The 12,421-nt window shown below is 40.7% G+C and overlaps 1 protein-coding gene across 2 annotated transcripts in view; it reads right to left on the bottom strand.

Moving 5' to 3' along the window:
* Positions 1–1,457: 1,457 nt before the first annotated feature.
* Positions 1,458–12,421, bottom strand: part of LOC102303714 (activin receptor type-2A) — a 77,403-nt gene continuing 66,439 nt past the window's right edge. Inside the window, exons 6-12 of one of the 2 annotated variants that reach the window (XM_005919940.2) lie at positions 10,761–10,904; positions 8,927–9,070; positions 4,708–4,853; positions 4,495–4,609; positions 3,259–3,397; positions 3,034–3,164; positions 1,458–2,675 (exon numbers count right to left, since the gene is read on the bottom strand). In XM_005919940.2, coding sequence (XP_005920002.1) covers positions 2,481–2,675; positions 3,034–3,164; positions 3,259–3,397; positions 4,495–4,609; positions 4,708–4,853; positions 8,927–9,070; positions 10,761–10,904 — 1,014 coding nt within the window. In that variant the 3' untranslated portion in view covers positions 1,458–2,480. The remainder of the gene's footprint in view (positions 2,676–3,033; positions 3,165–3,258; positions 3,398–4,494; positions 4,610–4,707; positions 4,854–8,926; positions 9,071–10,760; positions 10,905–12,421) is intronic. The other variant, XM_005919941.3, reaches the window with a different exon arrangement.

Below are 12,421 nucleotides of genomic sequence, written 5' to 3'. Positions count from 1 at the left end.
GTCTCAGAGGTTAAATAATGAGTGTTTGCAGATAAGTCAGCGTCTTCTCTGCAAGCTATAGGTAACCAAAGAAATCACAAGGAGGGTTTTGGTTGTCATGGGTTCACCAACTGGTTTCTAGGCCTGTGTTACCAAGGCCCTAGGGAAATAACCCTCAAATTCCAACGGCAGTGGGCCAAGCTTAAGAGAAAGCATCAAAACAAATTAATTAAGTCTAAACTGGAACAGTGCAGAATGAAGGTGGTTAAAACATAGACCAGATTTTTGGTTCTACAGATACATTAGGTCAGGTTGACTGTGTTGGTTGGGCAGGTTGATATTTTTTCCTGTTTTTAGTAATATCTCTCTTCATTTTTGTGGGAATTAATTCAGTCGTCTGCATCCTTGATAATTCAACTTTCCTTTTTTTGTAATGAGATCAGTATGACTAATGAATGCTGTGGGGATCTGGCATTAAATGACTGGTGGAACTTTGTCAGAAAAAGTGGATAGTCCTAATATAGTAATATAGTATCTCTATCATGTGACGGTTTCTTTCAGAAGATGAGATGAATAAGGATTATTTTGAACTGTGATTCATGCTTGGCTACTTAAAAAGAATGGGGAGCAGATTATGTCCACCTTTTAGTTATCGACCAACCTTACCTAATACAGGTTTTCTTCAAACCGACTAAAGACACTGAACTATTACCGCACGGCTAAACCCTAACAAGTGGAGACGAGGCAAGAAAGAGACATAGGAGGCGCAAGATTCGGCGAAAGAGGAGGTACTCCAGTTCGAGACAGATGAGGATGTGAGGGCGCGGTGTTGAGTAGCAAAGATTCCTGAGGTGTATCCAAAGAGAGCAGAAACTCTTAATTAAAAAAAATAAAATAAAATAAAAATAAAAAGATGCGTGCAATCAAATCAAAAGCAAGCTGGCTCAGCTAAATACAGGCACAGTTCCAAAGTAGGGCTGGGTACCTCTGGAAACTGTACTTCAAATTTGATACCTCCTAAAAATAATCATGCCAGGTGACCTCTTGTTTTTTTTTTGTTAATCTGATTTTTCTAAATAGAATCAAACAACACATAATTTATTTCACAATGAATGAACAAGAATATGACCCGAGAGTTTGATATCTCTGATTAAATATCCAAAAAAAAAAAAGAAAAAAAAAAGAAAAAGAGAAGGTATCATTACAGCTGGCACCCAGCGCTAATCCAGAGAGAGATCTCGTGACTCCAATTCAAGCTAGCCAGCAATGGGTATTTACTCTCTGCTGACGGCTGACACGGCAAACAAGAAAAAAAAGAAGAAGAAGAAGAAAACTTTAAACGACAACTTCATTAGTGCATGGGAGTAAGAGGAAAGGTTGTTCCTCTTGAGGGGTGTGGGGGGGTGGCGGGGGGGGGGGGGGGGGGGTTCATGAGTTTTCCCGCTTCTCATAACATCTGGATAAAGCAAAAAAAAAAAAAAAAAAAAAAAAAAACAACAACAGGAGAAAGTTGAAGTAGACACTGAGAGAAAGGAAGGGGACGAAGAAGGGAAAAAGTTGTGTTGTTTTTTTTACGGTTTGTATGGCCGTGTGTGTCTGTGTGTGTCTAGGCTTTGTTGATTGACGAAGGGCCAAAAGGTTGTAAAGGAAGTGCGAGCGATGACCATGAACAGGGAGAGAGGGACTGATTTTTTTTTTTAAAACTGTCCATCTGAACTGAGGTATACCTGGTTGAAGGAGGTTTATGGTTTTTATCGTCGTAATGCTTGAAAATGGACCCCCCTCCCCATTCCCCCCCCCATTTAAAATAAGCTTGATTACCAAGTTGTCTGGGTCCATAATACACTATGTACAGCAGCATTACACTATAAACATTCAGAAGCCGTTGCTTATTGGCAGAACGATAGTCTCCCAAAAAAAACAAAAGAAAAAGGAAAAAAAAACACACGAGAAAACAGCAAATGTATCAAGAGCCGGACGCTCGTCTTTTCTTTTTTTTTCTTCTTTTGTTGTTTTTTAACACTAAAATGCACCGAGAGTTTTGTGAAATTTCTCCGAAGAATCTTCTCAGAGCAGAACACGTCGCCCTCCTACATCTGTGTGTGTGTCTGTGTGCGTGCGTTTGCATGTATATGTGTATATAAAAACAATACATGATCAAAGTGTCCGTAGAGTGTTGTCCCAGCATGTCAGTGCTGTGGCTTGGTAAAACATCCTGAGTGAGTCCGCTCAGGATGGCAGAGAGTTCAACGTTAAAATCCTCAAGCACGCCTATCAAAATGAGGTGGATGTCAACTGATGTGGTGAGGCGGGCGCAAGGGGCGTTTCCTGAATGCGAGCAGCGGCCCGCACTTAAAAGAACAGGAAGGAAAAAAAAAATCAAAGGAGAAGAAGAAGAAGAAAACCCCCCCACAAAGCCAACCAACCAGGGTTGGCCATTTATCCCCTCGTGTTGATCTGTGTTTTCGCTAGAGCTCGTCTGGCGTCGGCTGATTGGCTGATCATAAGCTGGACTCCTTGGGTGGGAGGTCCACGTTTGTCACCATGGTGACAACCGTGACGATCTCCTCAGGGCCGATGACGGGCGCCTGGCGCTGCATCTGTCCGATGCGCTCTTCGACGCAGCCGGCGGACAGGCGTGCCTCGGCCTCGTGGTCCCAGCAGTCCTCGATGGTTTCGCAAAGCATGGCCAGACCCTGCGGAACAAAGTTCAGACGAACATTATCCAAACAGCACCACGATATCTCAGCTGGTTGTGGTTTCTGGAGTTTGAGCATGGACACACTGGAAGCGCTCTGCAGTGGCACAAAGTGGGCGGGACCTATTTATAAACTTTCAGGCAAGTGACTGAAGAGACTATCCAATGAAAGTTCATAATACTTTGTGTTGTTCTTACTCACTGTCATTTTGTCCTGTGTTATATGTTGTTTGATTATTTCAGGTGTACATCAGCTGTTCTTTTTAAATGTGCTATAGAGGGAACCATTTTAAATCATGCTGCATACATCAAAGAGCTATGGGACAGTTTCAACAAACACTCCTCTAATTTCTCACCGTGTGTTTCTGCCAGCAGTCTCGCAGGCAGGGCCGCAGTTTCTTATGCACCACCACCTCCTGCATGTCCTCCAGAGATGGGTGCTGACCCACCTCCTCCTCAAAGGGGAGCATGTACTCATCTACTGGTCCTGGAAACATGTGCACGTGTCCAAAGTTAAAATTCGGACGGAATAAAAATAAGACAGTGTGGATAAAACCTGACTGGAGTGCTTGTGGATTTACCGTCGGCAGCGGTGCACCGTGATGCCAGCTCCCACAGGACGAGGCCAAAGGCGTACATATCGATGCGCAAAAATGAATCACGCTGGAAGTTGATTGCGCCCTCCAGGACTTCGGGAGCCATGTAACGTCGTGTTCCCACCTACAGGTTCCAAGCAGGAGTCCAAAGATCAGCACTGAGATAAATAGCTACATGACCACCAATTAAAGCAGACCCAGCAAAAACACTGCCAAATAAATGTGTTTTCACTGCTTTACTGTGATTGTCCAACTTTCAAAAATTAAAAACCTCATCATTCAAATGAATCCCTCCAGGGCTGCTTCAAAAATTTCTGGCCTATGCTGCCACCCAAAGGAGTCTACAACTACTGTCTCAAAGCACGAATAATAAGTTTCTCTCTAAAATGGATGTTGGTGATTACAGCGAAATGAACAAATAGCTTAAAAAAAAAAAGAAAAAGATCAGGCCTCAGGTCTAAATACTCAGTTTTCCGTTATTTTTGTCCCCCCCCCCATTTTCCCCTTAACACAGGGTCCAGTATGAGATAAAGAAAGGTTATTTTGAACTATAAATCACGCTAAGCTAAAATAAACTACTGACTATTGCAGTTTCAGGAGGAATTGCAATAATTATGTTCTAGAATTGAAAATTCTAGAACATAATTTAACATCAACGAAAAGACGTAATTATACATTAACAGGAAGATTCTGGAAAGTCACTGACTATTAATAGAAAGCTTCTAAAATATATTGGAAAGATTATAGAATTTCACTGTACATTAACAAAGAGAATTTCATTGTGCACAAAGGGAAATATTTTAGAATTTAACTGCATTGATGGAAATGTTCTAGAATGTCACTGTACACTGACAGAAAGAATCTGACTGTACTTTGATGGGAGGATCTAAAATGTCATACATTAATGGACGTATGTCCTTTTACAATAAGGGAAAGATTCTAGACTGTAATTATTGATACTGTATAGATGATTTTTTTGTGTTATTCAACTTGTCATTTAAGATTGTTGTGCTGTGCAGTGCAAAACATTTGGAAGACTAAAATATTATAATAATGATAAACCAAATTTTCAGACAACATAAACTGACATTGGTTGCTTAACATCAATGCACAAATAAGCTGGAAACAGATGTAACTGGGTACTGCCTGTAAACATGCCTTCAAACACAGTGAAATGTTGGATGAGAGACAACTATATGAAGTTTTAAGTGTGAGCTATACCTGTCCGTGTGTGTCTCCTGCTGATTTTCCTGCCTCAAACTTCAGAGCGAGGCCAAAGTCAGCTATGCAGGCTGTCAGGTTATTCTTCAACAACACATTCTTACTTTTAATGTCCCTGAAAGAACGCACGACACAGGAAATGTCCCTTTAGCCCAGTCAAACTAATACAGCAGTCTTGATAATCCACAGATGTTTATGTTTATGGCAGTGTACCTGTGAGCGATGGAGGGCTTGTGCCCGTCCTTGTGTCCTGGGATATCTTCGTGGAGGTAGGCGAGACCGCGGGCTGCTGACTGAGCGATGTGGCAGAGCTCGTTCCAGGACACCACGTTGGCCTTCAGGTAGTCTGTCAATGAGCCCTAGTGAATGAGACAGACAGAGAAGATGGGTGTCAGCGGGAAGAAAAAACAGAAACACTAACTTTACATTCAAAAATGGGCATGTAGGAAAAGGGGCCCCAAAACGTGCCCGTTGCCTGTCGCCCAGTCCACACTGCATGTGTCCCTAATTTCTGTTGTTGTTGATAAGCTGTACCTGTCCAGACCCCATGAATCCAGGCCTGGCTGCCAGACGTCCCCGTTTCTGTTCTAGCTTAATGCCAGTTTGAGGTGAGGTTATCCAGTGCCAAATATTCTCTTTCAATGGAGTTTCTCAAAGCAAGACCCCTCCACTGAGATGACCCTACCAGGAGTTACTTGGCATCTTCAAGTCTGAGGCAAAACTCCCCTTTGGGTTGGGGGAGAGACGGTGCTCCAAGAGAGCGAATTCACAAGATCTTATTCACGTGTGATGGAAGGGCCGGAGGACGATGGAGGACAAAGCAGATCACTAACTTGTGTTTAACTGTTACAGAAGTTTTAATGTTTATCAGCTGAAATCTAGAAATGTGTGATGTTATAAATATATTCAAGAGTCAGAGTGATGGAATGAAAAGATTAATTAATAGTACATTAAAAGCTGAGCTGCATCAGAGCATGCAGTATTCTCAGTGTGGTAATGGTAATATCTCTAATGGATGGAAATTCACCAAAGCTTTTCTATTTTTTTATTTTGCAGCTGACTCCACAAGATAAAACAATTATACTGGATGTACAAGTTTCAATATTGACATTTTTTAGATGATTATCGAAGAAGAAAGAACTTCTGGAGCTCAATAAATCCCCTAGAGTGCAATAAATGACATTTACGACCTACAAGGCGTCCTCTTAAAACCACAGCGGATGCTTATTGTCCTCTCTGAATAACGGAGCTCTGATAACGCTGATTCAATGACCTCCTCCATGTGATCACTTATCCTTTGTCTACTCATGAAGAGCAGCATGTGCCTCACTCTTAAATATTAGAGCGAAAAAGTAGAAATGCTACTGTAGATCTGGAGATTTGAGCATTACAAGGGAAAATTCATGCTTACATCTAATTTACTAATTTGTCTTTTGTCCTGTTAATGCTCATATTTTATATTTACTCATATTTCTGTGCTGCTGCTGTTTCCCTCACACCTTTATTGACCATTTTTTATCATAATGAGAGTTAATAATGTAGAATAAAAAGTATAAAATGTTAATCTGTACTCCTGTTAGTGTTTTTCTTTAAATGTCATCTATAATGCACAATGACAATAAAGGTCTTGAATTTTGAATGTCAACACAACACAAGGTCACCAGTGGAGGCCAAAGGCAAATGTAGTTGTGTTGAGTGACCACTAGAGGGCATGCAACTCCAACACATCATCAGCTGAGCTTCAGATGAAAGCTTTCCACAGTCTGTGTGTGTGTGTGTGTGTGTGTGTGTGTGTGTGTGTGTGTGTGTGTGTGTGTGTGTGCGCGCGCGTGCATATTCTGCGTGACAGCTTTTAATATCCTTGCGTTGGAAATATATGAAAAGATATAAATTACAGGGTTTTTTTTCTTCGGCAAGCTGCTGCATGTGCACGGCTCCACACCATAAAGCTGCTCAGATGCATCAAACATAAATCAGCTGCGACAGACGCCAACACTTCGACACCTGCTCTTTTTAGGTCAAAGCTTAAAGACTTATGCTTGCAGAATAATTACAGTTTCCTCCTTTAAAGCTCCAGTGTTATTCCCTCTAGGAGAGCTTCACTCCACTCCAGAGCTGAGTGCCTTTCCAAGAGTTGTATTGTGAGTGTTAAAGCCTCACCGCCACACCCACAAGCTTTTAATTTTTCAACCTTTATTCACGCGATGAAGGCTCCTTAGGAACGCTGATTCAAATCCTCGGTCTGGCTGGGAAATTTCGGGCAAGCCAAGCGTACAAGAATCACTCTCCACTAGGTTGGTAATGACTCTCAAAACACAGAGGCACTTAGAGCCCCGAATGCTACAAAGGCTGCAGCATGGAGGGTGAGTGGAGCACAAAAGGGGGCTAACACAGCTCAAACCCACTTTCTAAGCACAAAAAAAAAAGAAGAAAAAAAAGAAAGGCAACATGAGGTGTATTGTAACTATAGGTTAGATCTTAAGGCACCAAACAGAATCGATAAAATGTGAAGGTTTCATGCATGTTTCCCCTCTTTACCAGTGTTTACAACTTTGTTAGATGGTCGCCCTGGAGCTTTTTAGATCTGTGTGCAACTGCCCCCCCTACAAAAACCCCCAGCAAACAACTCAATAACATACACTAAGCTCAGCAATATGCTGAGCTTACATGGACACAAACAACCCAGTTAGTGGGAGAAATCAGGCGGGAAATCAGAGAATTGTTTTACATGTGCTGTAGTACACTGTGACTGGAAAACAGATCTGAAGCGCTCCAGTTGGATGTGTTTTAAACAACACTTGCAACGGTTTCCAACCTTTTCTTCAGCTGTGGAAACTTGAGCCCAAGTTTATTGAGTTTTAACTGTTTTACTGAGATGTATACTGGCTTTGATCTCTTGATCTTACAGCTATCTTTTTAAAGGTTTGAGTGGCTGTGCCAGGTTTAAATGCAGGTGTATATCATAAATTTGATATGGATACATATGGATAAATGCTCAGTAAACATGGACTCTTATCAGGACTTGTTGACACAGTTCAAAATGGAACTAAAATAAGGTCGTATAGACATCCAGACCATCAGCTCAACATGTTGCTTGGGTAGCAACAAGAAAAAAGTAGGGATCATACCACAGACTGTATATAAAGGATGGAGACGGCCACAATGACATCAGTAACGAACACTAGTGTTTTAAACCTCTGTGTTTGTTTTTTTAAGACAGAAGTAACTATACTTTATGGAAGCGCATTTCTGCCACTGAAGAAAATTTTTTTTGGCAACACGTCAAAATTTATAGTTACATAAAAAAAAAAAAATTGTAACTCAAAAATTTGGGTTAGCATCTCAAAAGTTGAACTATATATTTGGGTTATTTATCTCAGAATTACAACTTGACAACTCAAGATTGTGGGTTAGCACATTGAAATTCAACGCAGTAACTAAAAAACTGATCAAAGTTTAGATGCAACTCCAATTTTGAATATCTCAAAAGTTCAACTTAACTCAAAATAAAGGTTCAAAAAATCTTGAAATTATGATTTAACTCAAAAATGTGGGTTCGTTTGCTCCACAAAGCAAAAGCAAAACAATAAAATGTGATAAGAATTTTAACAGTTAAACTAAGATAGAGCCAAAAACAGCACAGAGGGATCAAGAAGCTCTGTAAATAAAATAATTACGACTGACTAATGCAAACTTAAAAAGACTTTTTAAAATATAAGATGACTTATAAAAACAGTCACCCTGTTTTTTAATTTAGGACAACTGGCTATAGAGACAAAAACTGCTTTGTGGTCACCAACGTGCTTATATCAGCTATAAATTTTGACATTTTAACATGGCGATCTATGGGTACTGATTCCCTTATGTAGTCACCCTCTACTGGCCACTAGAGAAACTGCAGTCTTTAAACCCAAAGGCTGCCCCCGTGAGCACGCCTGCTACTTAACATAAGCAACAGCCTGTTTATTTTAATGAACTACAGCAGTGATTGCACTTAAGATACCCCAGAAAAAGCAAAATTAAACACGTTTTTGTTTTTCTTTTGTTTGTCTTATTCGCTCCTCTTTATCTGATGGTCTTAAATCAAGCTGAACTCATAAAGCAATTTTTAGACCTAAATGACGTATCAATGTACAAACATCCTGAAACTGGTTTGAAATAGATCCACAGTGTAGTATACAAAAGCCTGGCATACAAAGCAGACTGAAGGTTCAGCATGAAGCTCAGGTCATCGAGCCTGGAGGTCTGAGACGTCCCCAAAGTGCGAGAGGTTTGATGAAGCAATGAGAAAATATACAACATACTGTATAGAGGAATGAATGCATTAGAAATACAGTCCGGTCTCCTATAGTGTACTCTGCTTTAGTGCACTCAGATTGAAAATGACTCAGTAAAGAAAAGAATATGCATCTCTGCAGCCCTCTCGGCGTACCTTGTCGTGGTAGGCGGTGATGAGCCACAGCTCCAGGTCCAGGTTGTTGTTCCTCTTCTCCACACCGATAAAGTGGAGGATGTTTTCGTGCTTCATGCCGCTCATGCTGTAGATCTCGTACTCGTTCTGCCAAGACAGCTTGTCCTAGACACGAGCACAGAGGGAGAGATGCAGATGTTATTCATGCCGCCGTGCCACCCAATCGACAAAGACACGTACAAGCCAGGTCACGACTAGTGTTAGAAAGTTTGGGAGATGCAGACTGATTTTAGTCTATTCTTTGTTTTACATGCTGCTTTATTATTACTCATTATTAAAACAGCCGAGAAGCTCTAATTCATCTCATAACAGAGACACTCGGCACCCAAATAATTCCAATAATATTACTCAAATATAAAACACATTTTTGCTTATCAAAAGGTCAGAAATAACAAAAAAGGGGACGAGTTATAAAGTTTCCACTAGAAAAGCTGTCAGACTTGTTGGCTACAAGTTTAATTAGCTGTTTTTCATTTATTCCCCACTTCCAGCATGAAAAATAATGGATACACTAGCCCAATTTAGAAAAAAAAAAAAAAAAAGCTTATCAGAAGAATTTTCCTGTAACCAAACTAGATTTTACCCAGAAAATTAAACACATACAGCCAGAGTTGGTACAGTTTCTATTCCTTTCTATTTCCTTTTGATTTCATTTTAGTTTCAGTTACTTCCCAGAGTGGATTTGCTTGTTTTAGTTTAGTTTTTATTAGTTAAAGGAATCTGCAGTTCCTCTAACAGCCACTAGAGGCTGGATCTAAAAGATTTCCAGAATTGTTAAAAAAACGAACAAAAATGGTTTTAGCTGCTTTGGTTAGTTTAGTCCATCAGAAAAACTAGGTGAGGTGAATATTTTAATCACGCACTGCCCGTCTTTGTTTAAATGACATGAAAAGACATGTCCATAAGTGTCATATATAAGTCCAGAATCACTCCGGTAAAGAGTAGAATTGGACAGTATTGGAAAACGTGAAAGTGTAATTTCTGGACTTAAACATACATTCAAAAATTAAATGGATCCTGTTCCTGTTTTGTCGACTATCTACAACAGAAATGTCTTTTCTTTTAAACGGGTGCAAATGACACAATTTATTTCTTACAATTTAAGAGATGTGCTGAAATATTTATTTCATTAACTACAGCAGTATGTCTTTGATGTTAAAAATGTTGGGCACACCTGTTTTAAGACCTTAAATTACTATAAATCCCTTTCTACAGTATTTATTTCACTTCAATCGTATGTATTTATTTCTATTCTGAAAAAAGCGACTAACAGGTGGCTGCCCCTCCCTCTGGCTCTGTCTATGACTCCTTCCTGTTAAAAAGGAGTTTTTCTTTCCCACTATCGCCAAGTGCTTCATCACAGCGGGTTCGTCTGATTGTTGGTGTTTTATCTCTGTTATTGTAGGTTTTTTACCTTACAATATGAAGGGCCTTATTTTTTTTGACTGTTGTTGTGATTTGGTGTTATATGAATAAAACTGAATTGAATAAACTGTCATATATCAAACATGATAACTTTTTGACATATGAAGGCAGCGGTGACAGGCTACAGTCATTAGTGAAGATATGTGGACAGGCATTTGATAAATGATTAATACTCACAATGTGTGTGTTTTTGAATCACCTCCTTTACTTCTTATAGTTGTTGCTTTTTTTTTCATTTAGTTTTGCCTTTATTTGATAAGACAGTGAACATTTTTCCTTTAGTACTTTACTTTGTGGGGGTGTAAGAGTTGTCAGGCTAATGTAACAGTTGTAGTAAAAAAACAAAAAGAAGAAAAATCAGCACGTGTACCTGGATGGGAAAGATCTTAACAGCCATGTATTCGTTCAGCAGTTGCGCCTTCCACACACAGCCGAAGCGCCCCCTGGCTTTCACCTCGATCAGCTGCAGAGGTTTGTGTCCCAGAATTGGGGATGGGGGTGAGGGTCCGGGATCCTGCAGAGAGACAGAGACGCGGGTGTTATTCTTTATTCTTTTTATTTATTTATTTATTTATTGTCCAGAGCATTAAAATAGCACCGGGCTTACATTGAAGGTGACCGGGCTGTTTGGCTCACAGTGACAGCGTGCCTGAGGAGCTAAGGCCAGCAGAATTGCCAACGTCTCCACATCTTAAATCTTACATTTATAGACTTCTTCCACAAAGTGGTGCCTCGGTGCTTTATCTACTTTTAAATTTCTGTTGTTTCTAATGAGGGAAAGTCCGCTTCAGGAGAGCTGCACATTTAAGTTTAGCCTCCATATGACCGTGTGGACACGGCATACCGAGCAGGGTCGGATACATTCATTTTAAATTCAATTAACCCCCTCGAGGAGTTGCATTTGCTCAAGTTTACAGAAGCGGGTTTGTAACTGGAGGGTTGCCAGTTTAAATCCGACAAACAGCAGATGAAATGTGTGCGCTGGCGGTGGTTGGAAAAAACAAAACAAAACCTGGAAGATTAACCGCTGAGCAAGGCACACAAAGAAATTGGGCAAGGGTTTAATTATGGATTTAATAAAAACATTTAAGAGCCAAAGGCGGCGGGTCAGACCGCATGCGTGTGCTGTGCGTTCATGCTAATCCCACACAAACAAAAGTGAAAGAGAGTAAAGCCAAGTGTTCCAAATCTAAAGTAGGTTAAACACAGCTGGTGATCGGGATTAAGCTGATCACTTTCACATGTGACTTCACAGAGGAGGACAGAGGGCGAGCAAGGATAGCGAGACCTGGAGAGAGAGAAAGCACGCGAAAGAGGGAGGTGGAGGAGGACGAGGGTGGGGAAGAAGGTTAAAAAGAAGCATGCAGTGCAGGAGTCACATTTCCAAAGGATAAAAGGTAGAGGAGAAAGAGTAGCACATGACTGATGGCGTTTGATGAAACCAGATACGCTGCTGTAAAACCTCGACTTTAGCTGCATGCCTCTGCTGTCAGTAAGAAAAGAAGAAGAAGAAAAAAGAAGAAGAAGGAGCTTTTTTTCCCTTCGCGATGTTCATGTTTTCACTTGAACTGAAGGCTTACAAGGTGCCTGATGAGCTGCAGCAAGTTTCAAGACCCCGAGGCCTGCAGGATCCACTCAGACGCGACGATAATATATCAGGAGTGCACTCGTGTCACTCCGAGTGTTTCGCTAAGCTCACGTAAAAGAAAGAAAGGGTTTCTCTTTTGAGTTTCTGCTGGATTTAACAGATTTAAGAGCGCTGCTCTAACCCACGAGGTTACAGAAGGAAAAGAAAACGTGCATTTCAGGGCACAAATATTACCTCATTTCTGGATTTACCATCCAGGGTTTTTGGCATACGACCTTTCTTAAAGCCAGATCCAAGCCGCACACCAACTGTTAAAAATGAGCCCATGCCAAGGAGCGTTTAACAGCAGGAGCCGTTAAAAAAAAAAAAAAAAAAAGCGCAGAGGAAGCGGCTACAGCGAGATTACTGCGGTTACAGGAGCAAACTGTGTATCCTCTAGTAAC

The sequence above is a fragment of the Haplochromis burtoni genome, unplaced genomic scaffold (genome assembly GCF_018398535.1).
Source record: "Haplochromis burtoni strain Fernald_Lab_line unplaced genomic scaffold, NCSU_Asbu1 Contig_39, whole genome shotgun sequence".
Taxonomy (NCBI): Eukaryota; Metazoa; Chordata; class Actinopteri; order Cichliformes; family Cichlidae; genus Haplochromis; species Haplochromis burtoni.
This window is presented reverse-complemented; position numbering and strand designations above follow the sequence as displayed.